This window comes from Oncorhynchus tshawytscha, linkage group LG06 (genome assembly GCF_018296145.1).
Source record: "Oncorhynchus tshawytscha isolate Ot180627B linkage group LG06, Otsh_v2.0, whole genome shotgun sequence".
NCBI classification, from domain to species: domain Eukaryota; kingdom Metazoa; phylum Chordata; class Actinopteri; order Salmoniformes; family Salmonidae; genus Oncorhynchus; species Oncorhynchus tshawytscha.
In genome coordinates this window covers 39,372,510-39,399,447 of record NC_056434.1, presented here as the reverse complement: position 1 = coordinate 39,399,447, position 26,938 = coordinate 39,372,510, and the positions used below count along the sequence as shown (strand labels likewise).

At 44.7% G+C, this 26,938-nt stretch overlaps 1 protein-coding gene across 1 annotated transcript in view; it reads right to left on the bottom strand.

Moving 5' to 3' along the window:
- Positions 1-25,128, bottom strand: part of LOC112245249 (protein BANP-like) — a 69,813-nt gene extending 44,685 nt beyond the window's left edge. The window contains exons 1-7 of the mRNA XM_024413262.2: positions 24,918-25,128; positions 16,688-16,766; positions 12,826-12,914; positions 6,293-6,492; positions 5,792-5,893; positions 5,387-5,559; positions 419-658 (exon numbers count right to left, since the gene is read on the bottom strand). Of these exons, the coding sequence (XP_024269030.1) occupies positions 419-658; positions 5,387-5,559; positions 5,792-5,893; positions 6,293-6,492; positions 12,826-12,914; positions 16,688-16,757 (874 nt within the window). The 5' untranslated portion in view covers positions 16,758-16,766; positions 24,918-25,128. The remainder of the gene's footprint in view (positions 1-418; positions 659-5,386; positions 5,560-5,791; positions 5,894-6,292; positions 6,493-12,825; positions 12,915-16,687; positions 16,767-24,917) is intronic.
- Between the last annotated feature and the right edge of the window lie 1,810 nt (positions 25,129-26,938).

Genomic DNA, 26,938 nt, shown 5'->3' with positions numbered 1-26,938 from the left:
TAATTAGGAATCAAAGGGGTCAGTGCATTAGCTATGGCCCCATCATGAACACTCCGACCTACATGTGCTTGTCAATTGGAGTTTGGTATGTTGTAAAATGTGTTATGCATGAATGCATGTGTTGTTCTAACCTGCCTGGGGAATGCAGAGAGATTCAGGTCACACTGGATGGAACTGGAGCTACACTACAACATGGGTCAGTGCTATCTTAACAGGTAACACAGGAGCATTTGGAGTTGAGGGTGTGGCTGTTGTGACAAGTGGTTGATGACAGGGTCAAAGGATAACCTAAGTGCTAGAGGGTGAAGGGATTGAGCCCTGCCTATGATACATCTATGGGGAAAGATTGATCAAATAGTCACTGGCAACTGGTGCCATGTCAAGCGTGTGAGTGAGTGGGTTGGTGTGCGTGACTCACAGCGTACGCCGTAGATCATGAGCGGGTCCAGCTGCTTCTTGCCGTGCTTGCCCTGTCCTGACAGGTTGGACATTGCCTGCACTTCGCGGTGGAAAAGGTAGTCCAGCAGTGTCAGCGCCATCTTCTCCGCTGTGCGGCAGTTGGTGCTGAGGTGGAGCATGTCGCCCGGCAACACTGGGCAACGCACACGCATCTCTGCATTGTTCTCGTCGCCAAGCCACGTACCTGCTGGGTAGTCGTCTATAAAGAGAGGTGAAAGGGGGAGTTAAGTGGGTGGGTGCAGTGACAAAAGGTATAACCCCCAAAACTACTCTACCCAACATCAGTGCCCAACCTCACTAATGCTCTTGTGGCTGAATGGAAGCAAGTCCCCGCAGCAATCTTCCAACATCTAGTGGAAAGCCTTCTCAGAAGAGTGGAGGCTGTTATAGCAGCAAAGGGGGGACCAACTCCATATTAATGTCCATGATTTTGGAATGAGATGTTGGACGAGCAGGTGTCCACATAACAGCAAACCTGTTGCTCTGCCTTCTCAACAATACTATCAAAAAGGCAGGTCCTAGTTTTGTCACACCTGGACTAATGTTCAGTCCTATGGTCAGGTGCCACAAAGAGAGATTACAATTGGCTCAAAACAGGGCAGCACAGCTGGCCCTTAGAATGTACACGGAGAGCTAATATTAATAATATGGACGTAAATCTCCCATGGCTCAAAGTGGAGGAGAGATAGACTTCATCACTACTTGTTTTTGTAAGAAGTGTTGACAAGCTGAATGTACCGAGCTGTCTGTTTAAGCTACTAGCACACAGCTCGGACACGCACGAATACCCCACAAGACATGCCACCAAAGATCTCTTCACTACCGAAATCAAGATGCACAGTACTACATAGAGACATGACCACATGGAACTCTATTCCTCATCAGGTAACTGATGCAAGCAGTACAAAGACACCTTATGGAACAGCAAGGACCGTGAAGAGACACAGGCACACACTTACACATGATAAGACATGCACTCTACACACACACACGTACACATTCATTTTTTATATACACGTGGTAGTAGAGTAGTGGACTGAGGGGACACAATGTGTTGTGGAAAATGTTATGCAATATTTTAAATTGTATATAAATGCCTTAAATGTTGCAGGACCACAGGAAGAGTAGCTGCCGTCAAGGACTTGGCAGCAGCTAATGGGGATCCTTAATAAATACAAATAAAAGACATACTTTTGGTCACGTAGTGTATTTGTAGGTCGGTGTCTATAAGACATATTTGTGTGAAGCAGCAATAGCTCTAACACCTTTTCATGGGTGAAGGTTTTTGGGCTTAATGTTTTAATGAATATTTATATGTATAGACACAGTAACACACATGCACATAAGCAAACACACACAGAGAGCAACAATACTTCACAGGAAGGCCTACACCACGTTTTGTTTCACTTTACATACCAATTTTATTATTACACAATCCTGTGTGATCAATATGATCCTTTCTCTGTATGAATGTATTTTGTGGCAGCCTACAGATAGATACATGGAGGTATAAATTAAGTGTAAATTGACATCAATAATGTACGTGTAACCGCCTCTAACAAAAATATGACAAAGCAAATACATACTTGGTAAAAAACATAAATATATATAAAAATATACATTTAAAATAAGCCTAGACCTTCACTATCTCTGCTACTGCTGATACCACAGCACAGCCTTGTGGAGACCATCAGGAGTACATCAACACACAGCTCTAGAGGTTATTATATATTCTCTAACAATAGGAATCTCCCTGGGGCATTACAGAGTTCAACAAGGAACAACACACTTCTTCCTATGGGATAGCTAGACCTATCTACACAGAGTGTAAAAAAAATAAATACATTATGCTCTTTCCATGACATAGACCGACCAGGCGAACGCCATGATCCCTTGTTGATGTCGTCTGTTAAATCCATTTAACAGTGTAGATCAAAAATCAGTGTAGATGAAGGGGAGGAGACAGGTTAAAGAAGGCTTTTGAGACAATTGAGATGGATTGTATAGGTTTGCCATTCAGAGGGTGAATGGGCAAGACAAGATTTAAGAGCCTTTGAACAGGGTATAGTAGTAGGTGCCAGGCACACCGGTTTGTGTCAAGAACTGCAACACCGCTAGGTTTTTTACACTTAATAGTTTCCCGTGTGTATCAGGAATGGTCGACCACCTATTTAGGCGAGGTGCTGGCTAGCGGAGTGGAACACTTAAAAAAAATAAAGCAGAGCCACACACCCTAGGAGCTCAGATGCAAAAATATTTATGTCCAACGTTTCGACAGACAAGCTGTCTTCATCAGGGTATCAAGAATGGTCCACCACCCAGAGGACATCATGTCAACTTGACACAACTGTTGAGGCATTAGAGTCAACATGGGCCAACATACCTGTGGAATGCTATTGACACCTTGTAGAGTCCCATGCCCCGATGAATTGAGGATTTTATGAGGGATAAATGGGGGGTGGAACTCAATATTAGGAAGGTGTTCTTAATGTTTTGTACCTCTCAGTGTATATACACTACTGTTCAAAAGTTTGGGGTCACTTAGAAATGTCCTTGTTTTCCATGAAAACATACATGGAATGAGATGCAAAATGAATAGGAAATAGTCAAGACATTGACAAGGTTATAAATAATTATTTTTAATTGAAATAATAATAATGATCCTTCAAACTTTGCTTTCATCAAAGAATCCCATTTGTAGCAATTACAGCCTTGCAGACCTTTGGCATTCTAGTTGTCAATTTGTTGAGGTATTCTGAAGAGATTTCACCCCATGCTTCCTGAAGCACTACCCACTTGTTGGATTGGCTTTATGGGCACTTCTTACGTACCATACGGTCCAGCTGCTCCCACAACAGCTTAATAGGGTTGAAATCCGGTAACTGTGCTGGCCACTCCATTAGAGAGAGAATACCAGCTGACTGCTTCTTCCCTAAATAGTTATTGCATAGTTTGGAGCTGTGCTTTTGGTCATTGTCCTGTTGTAGGAGGAAATTGGCTGCAATTAAGCTCCGTCCACAGGGTATGGCATGGCATTGCAAAATGGAGTGATAGCCATCCTTTTTCAAGATCCCTTTTACCCTGTACAAATTTCCCACTTTACCACCACTAAAGCACCCCCAGACCATCACATTGCCTCCACCATGCTTGACAGATGGCGTCAACACTCCTCCAGCATCTTTTAATTTTTTCTGCGTCTCACGAATGTTCTTCTTTGTGATCCGAACACCTCAAACTTAGATTTCTCGGTCCGTAACACTTTTTTCCAATCTTCCCCTGTCCAGCATCTGTGTTCTTTTGCCCATCTTAATATTTTATTTTTATTGGCCAGTCTGAGATATGGCTTTTTCTTTGCAACTCTGCCTAGAAGGCCAGCATCCCGGAGTCACCTCTTCACTGTTGACGTTGAGACTGGTGTTTGGCGGGTACTATTTAATGAAGCTGAAGTTAAGGACTTCTGAGGTGTCGGTTTCTCAAACTAGACACTAATGTACTTGTCCTCTTGCTCAGTTGTGCACCGGGACCTCCCAGTCCTCGTTCTATTCTGTTAGAGCCAGTTTGCACTGTTCTGTGACGGGAGTAGTACAGTGTTGTACGAGATCTTCAGTTTCTTGGTAATTTCTCACATGGAATAGCCTTCATTTCGCAGAACAAGAATAGACTGACGAGTTTCAAAAGAAAGCCTTTGTTTCTGGACATTTTGAGACAGTAATCGAACCCATAAATGCAGATGCCCCAGATACTCAACTAGTCTAAAGAAGGCCCCGTTTTATTGCTTCTTTAAATCAGCACGACTGTTTTCAGCTGTGCTAACATAATTGCAAAAGGGTTTTCTAATGATCAATTAGCCTTTTCAAATTATAAACTTGGTTTGCTAACACAATGTGCCATTGGAACAGTGATGGTTGCTGATAATGGGCCTCTGTACGCCTACGTAGATATTCCATTTTTTTTAAATCAGCCATTTCCAGGTACAATAGTCATTTACAACATTAACCATGTCTACACTGTATTTCTGATCAATTTGATGGGCAAAAAAAATAGCTTTTCTTTCAAAAACAAGGACATTTTTAAGTGACCAAGCTTTTGAGAGGTGTGGAGAATTTGTTCTTAACTGACTTGCCTAGTCAAATAAAAATAAATAAATAAAAAAGTGGAAGGATCTCACACACACGCACACCCTTTGAAAACCACATGGTGCCCTCCAGCTAACACCGACAAAGACACGTCGCCATGGAAACTTGCAGCTGCAAATAAATGAATATGTATGCATGGAACGTCTTTGAAGCTAACCAAGGACCTTCCAGAAACCACTCAAAACAGCCCAAACAACAAAAACAACAGCATGAGCTGCAGAGTGAGAGACTTTGCTCAATCAGAAAAACATTTCCTCTCCTCAGGCGTGTCAGTGACCACTGGGAAAGCCGCTGACTCGACAGAGTGAGACCATCCTAGGAGACTTAAAAACAGTCTGTGTGAGACACTAGCTACAACAGATGTCTACGCTGGTAATGATACAGACTGAAACGTAAACACAGCACCATTATACACGAACACAGGTGGTAGTATTTGGGTGTTAAGAAGTGCCAGGCAACATATCACATCCACAAATCAAATTCCAGCTGCATTTGAGTTCAAATGTGTTGATGTAACTGTCTAACTAAGAAGACTTCAGCCCGATTCACAAAATGGTGACAGGGATGAATAGATCAAGAGGCTTTTTCTTTACAATGCACACTTCAAACCATGTTTGGGACATGTGTGTGTGTGTGTGTGTGTGTGTGTGTGTGTGTGTGTGTGTGTGTGTGTGTGTGTGTGTGTATCTGTGGTTTCTGAGTTTCTCTGTGTGTGCATGTTTATGGTTTTCTGTGAAGGTTTGTGTATGTGCATGCATGTATCATGTGTGCACGCTCCGACAGGGTCGTACCCTCGGAGTTGAGGGTGATGAGGGTGACGTTCTGGGTGCTCTGGGAGTTGTTGGCCTGGCCACTGTTGGACACCGAGTCGCTGGCCTCTGAACCGCTCTCCTGTTCCTCCTGGCTGTCCTCCGGCGCCGGCACCTTCACCAGGAACGTGTTCTGCCTCCGCCCGCCCACTGTGCTGATGGAACAAACACAGAGGCTTAGTTAGAGCGAGGTATCAACACAGGGACCCATGGGCCGAGCCAAACTGCGTTCCACCGTGTTCTGTTTGAGTCACTAAACTCTGCAGGTTTCATAGGACCACCGTGTTACGAAGGTTCTGTGTAGATCAGACTTTAGATCACAGTTTCATGCACAACAGTATTTGTTCTATATGCGATTCTAAAAAAAAACAGGTGTCAGTCACTCACTTGCTAAGGAGGTTCTCCAGTGAATCTGCCCCTCGAATTACTGACTCCTCCTGACCCTTCGGTCGGTCTTGGCTCACTATGACATTGGTCTGCGGAACAACACTGCAGGGGCAGACGGGGAATTCTTCTGTGTCAAATACCTCAACAGGCTCCAGTGTCAAATTATGTTCATGGGAAAAGGTGCATTCTACTTAAGCACTCACTTGTAAGGGAATGAGTACTCCCTCACCCCTCAAAGTACAAGTCAACAAGTGTCAACATCCTCCAGTGTATCACCCTTTGTCTCCAAGTCCTCATCTCACCCTGACCAGTCCCCAAATTATATCCCACCATGATCCCCAGTCCTAACCAGGTTGTATTCATTAGGCACCAGAAGAATACAGACAGAAAAGACTACCTGAACATAAGAAATAAGAAACTCTCATTTTTGTTTGTCATGCCAAAATGGCCTGCTACGATATCCCCTTATGAATATGGACCCGGGGCCACACTTCAACTCACCAGCGCACTTTGTTCCAGGTCTGGGTGGCACCTAGAGGGGAGCCGGCCACCATAGGGACCTGGATGGGTGCCTGGTTCTTGTTGACCACGGCATCCAGCTTCTTCTCCAGGGTCCGGCATGTCACCTCTACCAGCTGCAACTTGGACTCCATGTTGTCCAGACGCTGGCAGATCGTTTGGCTGATGGAGTACAACAAGGTCTGGAGAGCAGAAGAGGTAAAGAGTGAGAGAAAGTTAATTGTGTGTGTGTGTGTGTGTGTGTGTGTGTGTGTGTGTGTGTGTGTGTGTGTGTGTGTGTGTGTGTGTGTGTGTGTAAAAACATGTTACACATTGGTGGTGGATGAAGTAAGTTCCCTTCTTTACAATGAGCTTACAGACTAAGCACTACAGTAGACCTATTCTTACAAACTTCGGTTTTTGTTCTTCTTCTATAGTATTATGACGGTCCGCAAACAAAAGTTAAAGCTGCATGCCACCACCTACTGTACAATCTATTATACTTGGTGATATAAAAGGGAAAATGGAAAAAAATAATAAGAATAACCCAACCAACTCTTAACCGTCATTAAAAAAACACCACCATTGCACTACTTTAACACCATCTAATCCTACCCTAGGCCGACATCCTGGGAGGACAGAACACTACCATTCAACACCCCCTGTAACGCATCCGCAGTACAATATTGTAATCCTAAATACTTCTCTGCAGCTGGCATCACAACGAAGGTGACAAATATAACCACGGTTATGTGAAATGTATGGATCACTCCAATATATTGGTATCACTCCGCAGCGGAGGGATACATCTGAGGTGAGGCTTTACAGATTTACTCCAGTGTACACCTGTTTCACAGCTGGGGTCCGCCCCTATATATAGACCCAATAGCCGCAACTCACATTCTCTACATAATTTTTGAGGCGCCTCTAGCACCGTAGAGGATTGGAGTGATCCATATAGCTCACATAACCAATGTTCCCTATGTAACCACGGTTATGTTTAACTATATTGGATCACTCCAATATTTTGGTATGCCCGTACCAGATTTAGTCGGTGCTAGAGGGACCTGGCCAGCCAGCAGCGAAGTCCCAGCGCGGGACCGAGACGCAGGGGCCGTCAATGTGGAAGGGGGGTCCCGGCACCATCCCTGGAAGGGGAGGCGACGCCCAGGACTGCTGAACCAACTGCAGAGGGAGGTGCCACATTTACCCGATAGTACCTAGCAAAGGTGCAAGAGGCAGCCCAGCTGGCCACAGCACAGATATCAGTGAGGGGTACACCTCTCAGTAGAGCCCAGGACGCAGCCACACCTCGTGTTGAATGTGCCAGCACAGATCCCAGCACTGGCTTGCCAGCCAGGCGGTATGCTATCGTAATCGTGTCACGATCCAGTGAGAGAGCCTCTGCTTTGATAGCCCAGCGTCCAGGACTCTCTCACCATAGCAGACAAAGAGCTGGCCTGTTGTTCTCACTAACCGTGTCCGCTCCACATAGACAGCCTGTGCCCGCATGCCGGAGGGAGGCCCAGACTCCCCCACCACTGCCAGGGGGTCGTAAGCAGACAGATTAAAAGGGATGTTCACATGCCTGTCAGAGAACCTTTGGGAGGAATGAAGGGTTGAGGCAGAGAGACATACTCCTCCCACCGGGGTCCATTTGGTAGCATTCAGAACGGACCGAATGAGCATTGAGCTCACCCACCCTCTTCATGGAAGTAATCGCTACCAAGAAAGCCACCTTCATAGTGAGGTGTTTCAGTGAAGCAGACTCCAATGGCTTTGCCAAAGCTGCCAAGACCACATCCAGATCCCAGCTAGCCATTGAACGGGGCCTAGCTGGACGCAGGCGACGAACCCCTTTCATAAACCTAGAGACCAAGGGATGGCACCCAACTGGCCTGTCCATCCACCCCACAAATACCCTCTCAGTAAAAGAGGCTGCCAAGCCCTCATCCAAGCGAGACTGCAGGTACTGGAGGACATACTGCACCCGCATGACTCGGGCACAACCTCAATACCAGTGCACAAAGAGTATAACAACCACCAGTGCATATGGTATGCCACAGATGTAGCCGGTGCCCTAGCGCTCTGCATGGTCTTCATTACGCCCTCCTGTAGTCCTAACATGGACCATTGGTGCCGTTCAGCAGCCAAGCCCACAGACTGAGGCGGTGCGATCTCGGATGCCACAGAGTTCCCCCGGCCCGAGACAGCAGGTCGGGTCTCAGGGGCAGTTGCCAAGGTGTCCCAGACAACAGGGTCAGGAGAAGGCTGAACCAGGGTGGTCTGGGCCAGTATGGGTCCACCACTAGCAGACGATGCACCGCCATCCAGGTCCTGTCCAGCACAGCCTGGATCAGTGGAAAAGGGGGGAATGCGTAAAGCTCCAGCCCTGGCCAATCATTAGCCAGAGCATCCAAGCCCAGAGGCCCTGGTGGCGCCGACATGGAGTACCACGGGGGGCAGTGTGCATTGTCCAGGGAGGAAAACAGGTCCACCTGCACCCTCCTGAACTTGTTCAGGCTCCAGTCCCAAGGTGGCAGGCACTCTCTCTCGAGAGCATATCCGCTGCCACATTCAGGATGCCATGTACGTGTCCTGTGTGTAGAGACGCTAGACGTCCCTGAGCCCAGAGAAGGAGATCCCGTGCCATAAGATAGAGGCAGTGGGACCTCAGTCCACCCTGATGGTTGATGCAAGCCACCACTGTGGTGTTGTCCGTTCTCATCAGGACATGTCTTTCCTTCAGATGTGGAAGGAAAGAACGCAGGGCCAGCTGTACAGCTCGGAGCTCTAGTGTATTGATGTGCCTGCCGGTCCAAGGGGGTAGCCAATAGCCGCTGGCCGACCTGCCCTTGGTCACACCTCCCCAGCCAATCTGGGAGGCATCTGTGCTGACTAGCTCTCAGTGACACATCCTCAGCATCTCCACCCCACCTGAGAGAAAGGAGCAACAGCGCCACCTCAACAACGCCCTGAGGAACTGCATGGTCACCCGCAGCTGGCGGTGACGGTGGCGCCTTGGGTGCAGCCGGTGGGAGTTGAACCACTATTGAAGAGGCCGGAGATGGAGCAGGCCCAGGGGAATCAGCAACGAGGCCGCCATCAGCAAGCCCAACAGGCGATGGCAGGTCAGGGTGGATACCACCCGCCCCTGCCGAAAGTGGTCGAAACAAGATAAGATCGCCTGAACCCTTCTGGTGGGCAGGCGTGCTCTCATGAGGACTGAGTCCAGTTCCATGTCAAAGAAGGACACCTTTTTTTTAAAACTTCAACCCCTTTTCTACACAATTTTATGGTATCCCATTGGTAGTTACAGTCTTGTCTCATCGCTGCAACTCCTGTACGGACTTGGGAGAGGCGAAGGTCGAGAGCTGTGCGTCCTCCGAAACACAACCCAGCCAAGCCACACTACTTCTTGACACAATGCCCGCTTAAACCGGAAGCCAGCCGCACCAATGTGTCAGAGGAAACACCGTACACCTGGCAACCGTGTCAGCGTGCATTGTGCCCGGCCCGCCACAGGAGTCACTAGAGCGAGATGGGACAAGAACATCCCTGCCGGCCAAACCCACTCCTAACCCGGACAACGCTGGGCCAATTTTGCACTGCCCCATGGGTCTCCCGGACGCGGCCGGCTGCGACAGAGCCTGGACTCGAACCAGGATCTCTAGTGGTACAGCTAGCACTGCGATGCAGTGCCTTAGAACACTGTGCCACTCAGGAGGCAGACGATTTTTGTCATTTATAGTAATACCCAGCCCACCGATGTGGGTCAGGAGCCTTTCTCAGTCTGACAGGACCTGGGTCTTGGTCGGGACACAAATCAGCCAATCAAATCAAATCAAATGTATTTATATAGCCCTTCGTACATCAGCTGATATCTCAAAGTGCTGTACAGAAAACCCAGCCTAAAACCCCAAACAGCAAGCAATATGCAGGTGTAGAAGCACGGTGGCTAGGAAAAACTCCCTAGAAAGGCCAAAACCTAGGAAGAAACCTAGAGAGGAACCAGGCTATGTGGGGTGGCCAGTCCTCTTCTGGCTGTGCCGGGTGGAGATTATAACAGAACATGGCCAAGATGTTCAAATGTTCATAAATGACCAGCATGGCCCAATTATAATAATAAGACAGAACAGTTGAAACTGGAGCAGCAGCACGGCCAGGTGGACTGGGGACAATCGTCCAGGTAATTGAGGATCAACAATCCTCTGGACGTGAGAGGTGCCAGGAACAGCGTCCATGGACTTTGTGAAAGTGCAGGGTGCCAAGGAGAGGCCGAAGGGAAGAACCATGAATTCGTAAGCCGTCCCTTCGAAAGTGAATCTGAGGTACTGCCAATGAGCTGGGTGAACAGGAACCTTGAGGTACGCATCCCTCAGGTAAAGCATCACAAACCACTGATCCCTGGACACGGCCTGCAACACGTGACTGGGGACAGCATGTAGAACCTCAGTACCTTCAAGTACCCATTGAGGTTGCTGAGGTCCAGAATCAGTTATCAACCCCTGGGGTAATGGGGAGAGTGGCTCTGGAGAGCAGCTGGCAGACGGCAGATTGGGCCAGCCAGAGATGGCGCCGGGAAGTAACCACCTGTGCCATGGCCAGTGCCAACTCGGGAGCAGGGAAACCAGGCGAGACACCTCCATTGCTTCCCGGAGGAACTCCCCGCAATCAGGGCAACAGTCTACAGGTAGGCCTGCAGCAGCATGGCCACGTTGGTAAGGCAGCCAAGAGAGCAGAGGGACCCATATGTGGCTTTCAAGTCCGCATCAAAGACTCTGGGGGGGTCCTGGCTTCAGTCGCGGGTTCCACACTATAATCTCCCAGTCCGGGAGGACCATGGGAGCTATCATGGCATCCATGGTCGGGTACTCCCGGAGGCCGAGTGACTCGTAACATAACTGTGGTCCAGTCTTTGCTGTGAGTCAGAAGAGCCCTCTGGCAGAGGCCTAGTTCTCCTGCAAGGCCTCGCAGAACTCAGCAGAGATGGGGACAGATGGAGAGTCATCTCTGTCCACCAGTTTGATGTCCAGTGCAGTGGCTACCGGAGTGAGTAGGCTCCCCATAGCCTCTCGAGCCGCTGGGGACGATGAAGCCCCACTGCCGGCTTCTGATGGCCTGTCAGCCTGGTAGCCCCGCTCACGGTGGTGAACAGTGCCAGCATCGTCCCCCAGGAACAGCCTATCACTGGTCAACAGGGAACAGCTGTCATCGCCATCGAAGCTATCAACCTCCTGATGCAGGGCATGCGCCCTCCATTTAAGGTGGTCCCAGAGGTCCGACTCCTGCCCCCATCCAGGACTGGCAGCAGATGGGCAATGCCTGCGGTGGCTCCAGCTATGCTTCCTAGGAGGGATACTGGGCCCAGGAGAGGGACTAACAGCTCGCTGGTACACTACTCCTGAGGGAGGGAGCTCGTCCCCAGCCTGAGCCCGAGCCTGGCCGACCCACTTGTGCATGGATTTGATTTATTCATTTTTTGTTTGTGTTTTACACCAACTGCAATATTACCTAGCTGGTTTTAATATGCAAACAGTAAAAACAGCATCATATGATGGAGTAACTCTGTTAAGGAACTCCACCAAAGTTAGTCTCAACGTAGTGGAAAGCCCACCGCGATACTCTTACACTCTGCAGGGGAAAGAACAAAAAAAAGCCCACAAGGTAATTAGCAGAAAACCTGCACATATGGCATCGGGAGCAGCATGTTAAAGCAATTTACAACACACACATAGAACAAGCCCGTGGGCAAGTTGTGTAAGGTGAATTACAGTTTGTGGCAGCAAGAGCCACCATACTAATGGATGCACACGGAGTCGTAGTGTAACGCTAGCGAAACACAATCACGACAAACCACGGGTGGAAGATACAGATCAAACGCGTGCAGCGAGTGGAGCACTCAAGAGGAGGTGCTAGGCATGTGGCCAGCTTCTCCAGGCTGCAAACAGCCAGAGTATAAGTCCCTTACCAGTGACTTACCAAGCAAACTTCAGAAATGTTTTACCTCAAACCATACGGACGTCCGCTGAGAAAATGAAAGAGAATGTGTGTCGCGGCCATGGGGTCGATATGTAGGGGCGGACCCTAGCTGTGACACAGGTGTACACGGGAGTAAATCCTCACCTCGGATGTATCCCTCTACCATGTTTACTTTCACTTTCTAACCGAAGTTGGTGTGGGTTTTCTTTTTTTCTCCGTATATGGCAAATCTCATGGGCATCCATGGTGGGTGTTAAGACCCTACCTGAGCTTACTTGGCCAGCACCCAGACAGTAGGCACCCCCCATAGATGCCTTTTAGAACCCATTTTAAAACCCCACCTGTTTTGTACTGGTTGTCAGTGGCTCATTTTTTGTTCCATTTTTCTGTTGAGCAGTGTTTTTTGGAGTTCTTGTTTGGGAACATAACACTACATCAATGCAATTTGATTTATTTTCATAGGACAAACAAACTGACATGCTCACATGACTGACTCAGCTTAGAACTGCATATCATATCCAATATACCCCCGAAGTAGTCCACAAGTAACCTACCTTTAGAGATGCATCCTGGGTGCTGTTGTCCACCCTTGGCCTTTTCGTGTCAGGCTTGTCATCAGAATCTTCATGATTGTCCAACACATCTAACACATCACACACAGTCATTCAAAAAAGATGCACTGTTGCTGCTGGTATGTAGCTCTTTCGAAGTGATTTATCCAAATGTACCCTAGCAGCGCACACGCCCCACCCACCTAAGGATTTGTCTTTTTGAACAATCCATTTCCTGTGTTTGAGGGGTGCAAAAAAACCACCTGTCCCTTACTTCTCACTGGATTGATTGCTTTCATTTTGAAAGCAACTACCGAAAATGAACACGGATTATTGTGATATTATCTTTGACCTCGCAAACAATGTAAAGTATGTTTAGATAGATTTAGATTTTTAATCCGAGTTTATCCTGCTACTGACACATTTGTTTAATTATGCAAGAAAATGTGACAACAGTAACTAATGAGGCAGACTAGACAGAGCAGGTAAGGCAGATAGGGCTGCAACACTTGCTCTGTTCCACCCTTATGTTAAATCATATATGCAAAAACACCTGGGGCCTCATTTATAAACATTGTGCAAACACAAAATATTCCCCAAAACATTCATGCGCCAGTTCACGCATTAAATTGCCTGTATAAAAACTGAACTTGATGAGAGAATGTACTTATCCTCCCGCCACCTTTAGACCATGCGTACGCACAGTTTCTAGTGGTAGCCTTGTGCAAATAAGGACTATATCTTGACATATTCGTAACCAAAAAAACAGGTAGCTCAATATAATAAGATCATTTGCTGTTAGTGAGAAGAGCAAAAGTAGACTTATTTTATCTTTGCATTCTAAAATAATTACACATCTATTTCCAATTATTTATACTCACAAAATAGCTTATAGGCCTACAACAAGTTTGTATAGGCTACCATTCTATACAATCCGAAGCACAGTTTAACGGTTGAACAGACTGTTCACCTTTTCTATTGACGTTTGTAGGCTACGTCTGAAAACTGTAAAGTCAAATTTATCGAGTAGCCTAGACAATATTTCATTTTTAAACATAATACATACAGTACCAGTCAAAGGTTTGGACACACCTACTCATTCCAGGGTTTTTCTTAAATGTGTACTATTTTCTACATTGTAGAATAATAGTGAATACATCACAACTATTAAATAACACATATGGAATCAAGTAACCAAAAAAGTGTTTAAACAAGTCAAAATATATTTGAGATTCATAAAAGTAGCCATCCTTTGCCTTGATGAAACCTTTGCGCACTCTTGGCCTTCTCTCAAACAGCTTCATGAGGTAGTCCCTTGGAATGTGTTTCAATTAACAGGTGTGCCTTCTTAAAAGTTCATTTGTGGAATTCCTTTCCTTCTTAATCCATTTGAGACAATCAGTTGTGTTGTGACAAAGTAGGGGTGGTATACAGAAGATAGCCCTATTTGGTGAAAGAACAAGTCCATATTATGGCAAAAACAGTTCAAATAAGCAAAGAGAAACGACTGTCCATCATTACTTTAAGACATGAAGGTCAGTCAATGCGGAAAATCTCAAAAACCATCAAGCACTATGATGAAACTGGCTCTCATGACAACCGCCACAGGAAAGGAAGACCCAGAGTTACCTCTGCTGCAGAGGATAAATTCATTAGAGTTAACTTCACCTCAGATTGCTGGTGGTGGCAGCATACCACTGTGTGAATCAGGCCTTCATGGTCAAATTGCTGCATAGAAACCACTACTAAAGGACACCAAAAAGAAGAAAACACTTGCTTGAGACAAGAAACTCGAGCAATGGACATTAGTCCGGTGGAAATCTGTCCTTTGGTCTGATGAGTCCAAATTTGAGATTTTTGGTTCCAACTGCCATGTCTTTGTGAGATGCAGAGTAGGTGAACAGATTATCTCTGCATGTATGGTTCTCACCGTGAAGCATGGAGGAGGTGGTGTGATGGTGCTTTGCTGGTGACACCATCAGTGATTTATTTAGAATTCAAGGTACGCTTCATCAGGATGGCTACCACAGCATTCTGCAGCGATCCGCCATCCCATCTGGTTTGACTATAATTTGATTTCAACAGGACAATGACCCAACACACCTCCAGGCTGTGTAAGGGCTATTTGCGCAAGAAAGAGAGTGGTAGAGTGCTTCATTAGATGACCTGGCCTCCACAATCACCTGACCTCTACCCAATTGAGATGGTTTGGGATGAGTTGGACCACAGAATGAAGAAAAAGCAGCCAACAAGTGCTCAGCATATGTGGGAACTCCTTTGGGAGTGTTGGAAAAGCATTCCAGGTGAAGCTGGTTGAAAGAATACCGAGAGTGTGCAAAACTGTCATCAAGGTAAAGGGTGGCTACTTTGACAAATATAAAATTATTAAGACTTTTTTGGTTACTACATGATTCTATGTGTTATTTCATAGTTTTGATGTCTTCACTATTATTCTAAAATGTAAAAATAAAGAAAAACCCTTAATGAGTAAGTGTGTCCAAACTTTTGACTGTTACTGTATATCATAACCATTCTACCTTTTCTGGCCATGAGTTCATATTCCCAAAATAGCCATACAGCAAATGACCATGTGCATCTCTCATTTCATTGGGCCTATTAGATTATTATAATTTCACGTTGTCGCTCTATGCATCCAAAAGTAAGCACGGTTTATAACATACAGTAGAATTTAACGGGTGACTAGACAGTTGATATTTTGCATTGAAGTGTATAGGCTACCACTGTAAATAGGCCTACTGTTGTTTTCATTTTTTTCAGAGTAGTCAATGTTTCAGAAATCGCGGGCAGTGCAGCATATTTAGGTTCAGGAGAAAGTAAATGCAAAACATTATTGAATTCAAACAATCTGTTTACAGCTCCACAACCATTTGAAATGGTCAGATACAGTAAATGTCACTGCAAAAAAAAATATTTGGCCAACACCAAAGACATTTGATCAAGTTCGCCATTGATATTTCCTTTAGATATACTGTCTTGGCCTAATTCCAATCTTCCAAAGTATACAGCAAAAAACAGCATTATTCAGGAAGAGTTATAATGCGTGTTTATGCGTGCACAGTTTTTCATTCAGGTCTGATTTATAACGGGAAACATGTGTATGTATGGCATGTGCCAGTTTATAAATCTCAATGTGTGTGTGCGCGCAGTCTTTTCAGAAATAGTGCACGCAGATATTTTGTGTATCATTTCTGCAATGGTTATAACCTGTTTTTTTATGCAAATATCTTTTACTTTACTTTAACAAAGAATATTTTTTTAAATACCTGATACATTAACAAATTGTGTGTGTGTATGTATGTACGTACATACATACATACAATTACATTAATATGTGCATTCTACAAAAGTGATTTTTGACAAATTTAACACCCAAATTCCAGCCATCTGGTTTGACCTTCGTGAGACTATAATTTGTTTTCAACAGGACAATGACCCAACACACCTCCCTGAACCCCATTATTTGTCCCTGCCAGTAAAAAAGATTATGTGCTATTATTCTGTCGATATCTGATAGATTGTAAAAATCCCTTTTCAATTTATTAGAATTGTTTTTAAAACCTTTTAACAATTTCGATGACCGTTGCTAATGTACCCACATGGGTAGTAGCTACCATTAAAATAAAACATCTAAAGCCAGAAGTGAAGCGTCACCATTAGCCAATGGATAGTTAGTCAATGGTGACCCTTCCTTTTCAATACAGACAAATGGATGTATAGAGACATTTTTGGATGTACTACCATGACATTTATCGAGAGCCAGCAATTTCCCCCTTGTGGTTTTCCTTGTCAGGTCCCATGGCCCTAGTTATGGTGATCGGACAGAACTTTGTAATATAGATCTTACCAGTCTGGTCGCCCTGGCCCAAGTCCTCCACTGCTATCTGCACCATCTCCCCCAAATCTTGTTCCGACATTATTCAGACCTGTATAGCCAGAGAGGACCACAAAACAACATCATCATTGCAAATAAAAAGAGCCTTGACATTCTCTGGCTCTTCAATCCCAATGTCAGTGAATTTATGACAATTAGCAATAAGCAAATAAAACAGCTTGACAAAGGGGGTTGTTCTAAAAAAGAAAACCTGATGTCTGTGCTACATGTTTCAAGCAGACCACTATAGTCCTTGTGCCCAAGAACACCAAAGTAACTTGTCACAATTACTTCCATCCCATAGCACTCACATCTGTAGCCATGAAAAGCTTTGAAAGGCTGGTTATGGCTCATATCAACACCATCATCCCAGAACCCTGGACCCACTCCAATTCACTTAATGCCAAAACAGAGCCACAGATGACGCAAACTCTATTGCACTCCACACAGTCCTTTCCCATCTGGAAAAAGAAACACCTATTTGAAAACGCTGTTAATAGACTACAGCTCAGTATTCAACACCATAATGCACTCCAAGATATCACTAAGTTAAGTCCCTGAACACCTCCCTCTGGAGCTGGGTCCTGGACTTCCTGACGGGCTGCCTCCAGGTGGTGAGGGTAGGCAACAACACATCCGTCACGTTGACCCTCAACACTGCGGCCCCTCTGGGGTGCGTGCTTTGTCCCCTGCTGTACTCCCTGTTCATCCATGACTGTGTGGCCGCACACGACTCCAACACCATCATCAAGTTCGCCGATGACATAAAGGTGGTGGGCCTGATCATTAACGATTATGAGACAGCCTACAGGGAGGAGGTCAAAGACCTCTCCCTCAATGTGGGCAAGACAAAGGAGCTTATTGTGGACTACAGGAAACGGAGGGCCGAACTGGTTGAGCGGGTTGAGAGCTTCAAGTTCCTCAGTGTCCACATCGCTAAGGATCTATTATGGTCCAAACACACCAACAGTCATGAAGAGGGTACGGCGGCCTCCCGGGTGGCGCAGTGGTCTAAGGCACTGCATCGCAGTGCTAGCTGTGCCACCAGAGACTCTGGGTTTGAGCCCAGGCTCTGTCGCAGCCGGTCGCGACCGGGAGGTCCAGGGGGCGACGCACAATTGGCCCAGCGTTTGGGTGGCAGGGATATCCTTGTCTCATCGCGCACCAGCGACTCCTGTGGCGTGCCAGGCGCAGTGCACGCTGACCAGGTCGCCAGTTGTACGGTGTTTCCTCCGACACATTGGTGCGGCTGGCTTCCGGGTTGGATGTGCGTTGTGTCAAGAAGCAGTGCGGCTAGGTCGGGTTGTGTTTCGGAGGACACATGGCTCTCGACCTTCGCCTCTCCCGAGTCAGTACAGGAGTTGCAGCGATGAGACAAGACTGTAACAACTACCAATTGGATACCACGAAATTGGGGAGAAAAAGGGAAATAAATCAATTAAAACATTTTTTTAAAAGAGGACACGGCAACAACTCTTCCCCCTCAGGAGGCTAAAAAGATTTGGCGTGTGCCCTCAGATCCTCAAAAAGTTATACACCTACACCATTGAGAGCATCTTGTGTATGTGCATAGTCAACTCTTTTTGACTATGCACACACACACTGGAATCACACACTTACACTCACACTCCACTTACACAGGCACATATTCACCGCACACACATTTACACACTCATCACATACACTGCTGCTACTGTCTATTTTTTATCCTGTTGCCTAGTCACTTTACCCCTACCTATCTGTATATATCTACCTCAATAGCCCAATTCCTTGTACCCCTGCACATCGACTCAGCTTGGCTATATACATAGGGTACCAGTACTATCATTGCTCATTGTGTATTTATTCCTTGTGTTAATAATAATAGAAAACAATATGATTATTTATTTATTGTACTGCATTGTTGGGAAGGGCCCATAAGTAAGCATTTCACTGTTAGTCTACACCTTGTTTACAAAGCATGTGACAATTAAAATGTGATTTGTTCTGTGCCTTTTGCTTAACTGGACCTCATAATTCAAGGATGAGTCACTTAACTAGTTTGGCACATATCACCACTCTACACCACAGGGATACATTTGTTTCAATATTGGTTGAGTCATGTGAATTTACTAGGCTTGATTAGAGGGCCACAAATCCTGACATGGCATAGAATATGTGTAACTCATCATTTCAATATTCTAACCTGCAAATAACAGGCAAATTACCTCAAGGTTGATATAAGATGACTGAAGAACTGACTACTTGAACTATGTTCTGCAACTGAGAAATGAATGAGCTCTTAGCCTTGTAGCTAGTAAAAGTATAAATGTTATTGTCAATATTATTAAATATCTATAAACTCAGTTAATCAAATGTAGTTAATAGTATTAAGTGGTTACTGTCTGGTTCCATTTGTCAAAATACCAGACTTCCACCAGAGGGCACTCAACCCTAACCCTGTTTGAAATTCAGGTTGAATTCAAAATGTTATTGATTGTCCTTGATTTTGTTCCTCTTGGGTTCTGGACAGGGCCCCAGATTCAAGGAGAAAACAACTGAGAAAGAGTCTGATTTATTTCCTGCTCTATTCCCTGTGTGAAGTTTTACCTGAGTGTGTCTGGGTTATAGAGCTAATAATAACAGGTAGAGTATTAGCTTCTTGCTGAGCAAGCTTCCTAATGTGGGTGTCTTAAGGGCAGTGGTGGAAAAAGTACCCAAGTACCCAGTACTTGAGTAAAAGTAAAGATAAGTTAATAGAAAATGACTCAAGTAAAAGTGAAAGTCACCCAGTAAAATACTACTTGTGTAAAAGTCCAAAAGTAGTTTTAAATATACTTAAGTATCAAAAGTACATGTAATTGATCAAATCTACCTAAGTATCAAAATAATTTCAAATTCCTTCTATTAAGCAAACCACAAAGCACCATAATTTTTTGCCCCACTGTATATATACACTGTATTCTATACTATTCTACTGTATCTTAGTCTATGCCGCACTGATATTGCTCGTCCATATATATGTATATATTCTTAATTACATTCCTTTACTTAGATTTGTGTGTATAGGTTGTGAAATTGTTAGATAATACTTGTTAGATATTACTGCACTGTCGGAGCTAGAAACACAAGCATTTCGCTACACCCGCTATAACATCTGCTAAACACATGTATGTGAACAATAACATTATATGTCCATGAATGTTTCATATGTGTTTCAACCTGTCCCCAAATTTATAGTTGGTTCAGAGTTCGTTTTGATATTTCAACCTGCGTGTCCTGATCATGTCTGGTGGGGATAGACAAACTCAACATGCGCACGATGGAGCACACACACACTGAGCCAGTTTGATTATGATGTTAGTCTATTAGAGCTTTGCACACCTAGATTGTACAATATTTGCAAAAGCTCTGTCAAGTTGTTGATCATTGCTAAACAGCCATTTTCAAGAAAGCAGAATCCAGCTTTTCCTCTAGGATTTTGCCGATGACAAGCTTACCCATAACATGATGCACCCACCACCTTGCATGAAAATATGAAGAGTGGTACTTAGTAATGTGTTGGAATTGCCACAAACATAACGTGCTGTATTCAGGACATAAGAATTCATTTCTTTGCCACATTTTCTGTAGTTTTACTTTAGTACCTTATTGCAATAAAGGTACAGGTGGACCGTTTGCGCCACTGTAGGCTGCTACACAATATCCCATGATTAGTAGGCAAAGTTGGATACGACACATAAGCTATGTTCGAATGTCCATACTAACATACTGTATATCAAATCAAATTCAAATGTATTTATATAGCCCTTCTTATATCAGCTGATATCTCAAAGTGTTGTACAGAAAAGCAGCCTAAAACCCCAAACAGCAAGCAATGCAGGTGTAGAAGCACGGTGGCTAGGAAAAACTCCCTAGAAAAGGCCAAAACCTAGGAAGAAACCTAGAGAGGAACCAGGCTATGAGGGGTGGCCAGTCCTCTTCTGGCTGTGCCGGGTGGAGATTATAACAGAACATGGCCAAGATGTTCAAATGTTCATAAATGACCAGCATGGTCAAATAATAATAATAATCACTACATACTTCATGACTATATACTATTAGTTAATTTTAGTATACTGTAAACCATGGGTGGGCAACTCCAGTCCTCGAGGGCCTGATTGGTATCACTTTTTCTTCATCCCTAGCAAACACAGCTGATTAATCAAATTGCATTCTAAACTGAAGATCATGATTAGGTGATTATTGGAGTCAGGTGTGTTAGCTGGGGCAAACTGTGACACCAGTCAGGCCCTCGAGGACTGGAATTGCCCATCCCGCTGTAAACTGTATCCTTTCAGTTGAGCGTACTAACGCCATTACTAAAGTCATTACTTTATTACATTGCTCTACATTTTCATAACATTTGTCATAATTAGTTAAAGCAATGAATTTGTATACACTCTCGTTGGACTCCGGCTGCATATTTTCTTCAAAACTGAAAACGACGTGAAGCCACACCCATTTACTGAAGAATTCCATTATGGGGCCTAAAAGTATACAAACAGTGTCAACTGTATACTTTGTATTTTGGCGAATGTAGTACGACATCCAGAAACTTTTGCCATACTAACTATATCCGTACTATGACCAATAAGCATACTATATACTCAATTTACGTCATAAATAGTACGGTTAGAATGAGTATTTGAAGCTATACACTATATATACACAACAGTATGTGGACACCCTTCAAATTAGTGGGTTTGGCTATTTCAGCCACACTTGTGGCTGACAAGTCTATAGAATCGAGCACATGGCCTTGCAATCTCCATAGACAAACATTGGCAGTAGAGTGGCTTTACTGAAGAGCTCAGTGACTTTAAACGTGGCACCATCATAGGAAGACACCTTTTCCAACAGGTCAGTTCGTCAAATTTCTGCCCTGCTAGAGCTGCCCCGGTCAACTGAAAGTGCTGTTATTGTGAAGTGGAAACTTGCAGGAGCAACAACGGCTAAGGCCACACAAGCCCACAGAATGGCACCGCCGAGTGCTGAAGCGCGTAGGGCATAAAAATTGGCTGTCCTTGGTTGCAACATTCACTAACGAGTTCCAAACTGACTCTGGAAGCAACGTCAGCACAAGAACTATTCGTCTGGAGCTTCATGAAATTAGTTCTTATGGCTGAGGAGCTGCACTCAAGCCTAAGATCAACTTGCGCAAGGACAAGTGTCAGCTGGAGTGGTGTAAAGCTCGACGCCATTGGACTCTGAAACAGTGGAAACGCGTTCTCTGGAGTGATGAATCACACTTCACCATCTGGCAGTAAGACTAATCTGAGTTTGGCGGATGCCAGGAGAATGCTACCTGCCCCAATACATAGTGCCAACTGTAAACCTTGGTGGAGGAGGAATAATGGTCTGGGGCTGTATTAAAAAAATAAAAATACATTTTTTTTGTATCTAGCCCCTTTTTCTCACCAGTTTCATCACCAATTACGATCTTGTCTCATCGCTGCAACTCTCCAACGTGCTCGGGAGAGGCAAAGGTTGAGTCATGCATCCTCCAAAACATGACGCGCCAAACTGTGCTCCTTAATTAACACCTGCCTGCTTAACCCGGAAGCCAGCTGCACCAGTGGTGTCGGAGGAAACACTGTTCAACTGATGACCGAAGTCAGCCTGCAGGCGCCCGACCCAACACAAGGAGTCGCTAGAGTGCAATGAGCCAGGTAAAGCCCCCACGGCCATACCCTTCCCTAACTTGAACGATGCTGGGCCAATTGTGCGCCGCCCTATAAGACTCCCGGTCACGGCCGGTTGTAACACAGCCTGGGATCGTACCCAGGTCTGTAGTGACGCTTCAAGCTGCGCCACTTGGGAAGCCTTTTGGCTAGGCCCCTTAGTTCCAGTGAAGGGAAAGCTTAACACTACAGCATACAATGACATTCTGTGCAAACAATTCTGTGCTTTCAACTTTGTGGCAACAGTTTGGGGAAGGCCCTTTGCTGTTTCAGCATGACAATGCCCTCATGCACAAAGCGAGGTGTATAAAGAAATTGTCGAGATTGGTGTGGAAGAATTTGACTGGACTGCACAGACCCCTGACCCCATCGAACACCTTTGGGTTGAATTGGAATGCCGACTGCAAGCCAGGCCTAATCACCAAACATCAGTGCCCGACCTCTAATGCTTGTGGCTGAATGGAAGCAAGTGTGTTACTGGCCCACAATACCCCATAAAGTGGAATTATGTTTTTTGAAATGTTTACAAATTAAATTAAAAGCTTAAGTGTCATGAGTCAATACGTATTCAACCCCTTTGTTATGGCAGTCTAAATTATATCAGGAGTAAAAATGTGCTTGACAAGTTGCACTCTGTGCAACACAAAGAGGTTGGCGTCACCTTCATTGGGGAGGACGTGCTTGTGGTAATGGCTGGAGGGAAATCAGTGGAATTATATTAAATACATCAAACGCATGGTTTCCGTTTGTTTGATACTATTCCAGCCTCCACTGGTGTGCAATAATAGTCAGTTAACATTTTTTTCTCATCTCTGTACCTCACACATGTAAGGTCCCTCAGCCGAGGAGTGGATTTCAAACACTGATTCAACCACAAAGACCAGTGAGGTTTCCAATTCCTCGCAAGGAAGGGCACCTATTATTAGATTGGTAAAAAAGAAAGCAGACATTGAAAATCCCTTTGACCATTGTGAAATTAATTACACTTTGGTTGATGTATCAATACACCCAGTCAGTAGAAAGATACAGGCGTCCTTCTCCAACTCTGTTGCCGGAGAGGAAAGAAACCATTCGGGGATTTCACCATGAGGCCAATGGTAACGTTAAAACAGTTAAGAGTTTAATGGCTGTGATAGGATTCAACTGAGGATGGATCAACAACATCGTAGTTACTCCACAATACTAACCTAAATGACAGAGTGAAATGAAGGTATCCTGTACAGATTACAAATATTCCAAAACATACACCCTGTTTGCAAATATCTGGATTTTGGTTTGAATGACACTGTGTGGAGGGGTGTGAAAATAAATTACTTTATTTATCAACAATTTACACTTAATTATTTTCATTATCTTGTTGGCAATAGTAAATAGAGGTATGGCACTACAATTAAAGCTAGATGTCTGTACTTGAACGAACAGGCGACTGTGCACAAATGATACAGCATGTCTTCATTTGCTGACAATATGTTTACAACCTAACTTTAAACAATAACGTTGCAGATATTCTAGGTCTTGATATTGACTCTAAACTAGCTAAAAACCTATGGTGTAATCACTAGTCCAAACGGTTCAGTTTTGCAACGAATTCGAGTTTCTGTTGGACAAATTTAGGTAGGTCCCTCCCGGTTTGCTTCCGTTTAAGGTTTTGCTACAGAATCGACGTAACGTTACTGAATAAGTCCCTGAACCATGACTGTTCACCATTGCATGTAGCTAGCTAGTTATATCTAGGCCAGCGTTTCCCAAACTCGCTCCTCGAAACCTCACAAAGCCGATTCAAATGATCAAATTTTGATTGTTTGGATAAGCCGTGTACTGCTAGGGTTAAACAACAAACGTACAGCCTTTGGGGTGCCCCAGTAAGTTTGGGAAACGTTGATATAGGCCAATTCAAGTGAGTTGTAAAGAAGCTCGCTAGTTAGCCCGTCTAATTTACATTCTAGATAAGCCTAGATTCATCCATGTATATGTGTATTCTTAACAGCAGAAATTCTGAAAGATAAGCTATTACATGACAAACCATGATTACAGTAGTAAACTAGCTAACATGTCAGACATTACCCGGCAGGTGGGTACTTAGCTAGCTGGGCTAACTTGCAAGGTAAATAAGGAATAACATTTCTGAATGCTGCCATATCTTACAAAACGTAAACAAAAAGGAGGCTACAAATTGAGTCACAGTTGTGTATTTAGATGTAATATATCAGGGCAAAAACAATTGCCATTGCAGAAGGTACACTAAACTAGCTAACTAACGTTAACCATTTATAATTCACATTTGCGGTAGCTAGCGTGCTAACCACAAGTACAACAAGCACCCAATACAATGGTACACTAGGCCTCAATGCCCATATCCGTGGCCGCGTTGTAAATTTATGATGTGGTTTATCTTAGATTAATAATCCTCCAAATTAAATGTTGAATGCGGGTTCAAAGCATACAGTATCTCCACTTCTGGCTCACGGGGTATGTACGGTGTTAGATTGGGTTTATATTACCGTGTGAATGATGAATTCTCGTGTTGTTTGTAGAGATTTCGATAACGGCGTCCTTCCTCGCGAGAGAAAAAGCTTGAACTTCGTCTCAGTTTCTTCTCTGACCACCCGCTGCGATGGCAGGGTTGCCAGGTACTAGCAAAATAAGTCTAGCCAGTGAGCTCTGAAAACCCGCTCACAAGTGCTTAACACTAGCCGATTTTTTGCAGTGAGACGAGTTGCCACATTTATCCATCAAACCCTTTTTCCATAACGTTATCGAGCTAAATATCGACGTCATTTTAACGACATAGGCTAAGAAGCTAAATTTAGTTCAACATCAAAATAATTAAGCGTTTAAGAATTTCGCAAGAGAAAAGATAAGATACATTATTAAAAACTCTCCAGATCATTTTCCATCAATGGATGTCGATTTAACTTGTTTTGACTGCTATTATTAAGCAGTAAGGCCGAGCAGGTGTGATATTTGGATGTTCTTAAGACATACCCTTTAGGTGGTATATTGGCCATATACCACAAACCCCTTAGGTGCGTTATTGCTATTATAAACTGTTTACCAACGTAATTATAATAGTAAAACGTTTTTTTTCTTCTCCTTCCTGTGGTACACAGTCTGATATACCATGGCTTTCAACCAATCAGCATTCAGGGCTCAAACCACACAGTTTATAATTGTAGATAAATCCGGTTTGTGAATGTGCATAACTATAGATACATCTAACAGGTGAGTTTGAGTGATAAGTTGGACAGAGGATCTCAAAATCTCTGTGCAAGAAACACTGGGACGAACTTAAAAATGTTCTTGTGCCGTTATTATGTGCCATTTAACACCATAGTACCCTCCAAACTCGTCATCAAGCTCGAGACCCTGGGTCTCGACCCCGAACTGTGCAACTGGGTGCTGGACTTCCTGACGGGCCGCCCCCAGGTGGTGAGGGTAGGTAACAACATCTCCACCCCGCTGATCCTCAACACTGGGGCCCCACAAGGGTGCGTTCTGAGCCCTCTCCTGTACTCCCTGTTCACCCACGACTGCGTGGCCATGCACGCCTCCAACTCAATCATCAAGTTTGCGGACAACACTACAGTGGTAGGCTTGATTACCAACAACGACGAGGCGGCCTACAGGGAGGAGGTGAGGGCCCTCGGAGTGTGGTGTCAGGAAAATAACCTCACATTCAACGTCAACAAAACAAAGGAGATGATTGTGGACTTCAGGAAACAGCAGAGGGAGCACCCCCCTATCCACATCGACGGGACAGTAGTGGAGAGAGTAGTAAGTTTTAAGTTCCTCGGCGTACACATCACGGACAAACTGAATTGGTTCACCCACACAGACAGCGTGGTGAAGAAGGCGCAGCAGCGCCTCTTCGACCTCAGGAGGCTGAAGAAATTCGGCTTGTCACCAAAAGCATGCACAAACTTCTACAGATGCACAATCGAGAGTATCCTGTCGGGCTGTATCATCTCCTGGTACGGCATCTGCACCGCCCACAACCGTAAGGCTCTCCAGAGGGTAGTGAGGTCTGCACAACGCAACTACCTGCCCTCCAGGACACCTACAACACTCAATGTCACAGGAAGGCCATAAAGATCATCAAGGACAACAACCACCCGAGCCACTGCCTGTTCACTCCGCTATCATCCAGAAGGCGAGGTCGGTACATGTGCATCAAAGCAGGGACCGAGAGACTGAAAAACAGCTTCCATCTCAAGTCCATCAGACTGTTAAACAGCCACCACTAACATTGAGTGGCTGCTGCCAACATACTGACTCAACTCCAGCCACTTTAATAATGGAAATTGATGTAAAAAAATGTATCACTAGCCACTTTAAACTATGCCACTTTATGTTTACATACCCTACATTACTCATCTCATTTGTATATACTGTACTCGATACCATCTACTGCATCTTGCCTATGCCGTTCTGTACCATCACTCATTCATATATCGTTATGTACATATTCTTTATCCCTTTACACTTGTGTGTATAAGGTAGTAGTTGTGGAATTGTTAGGTTA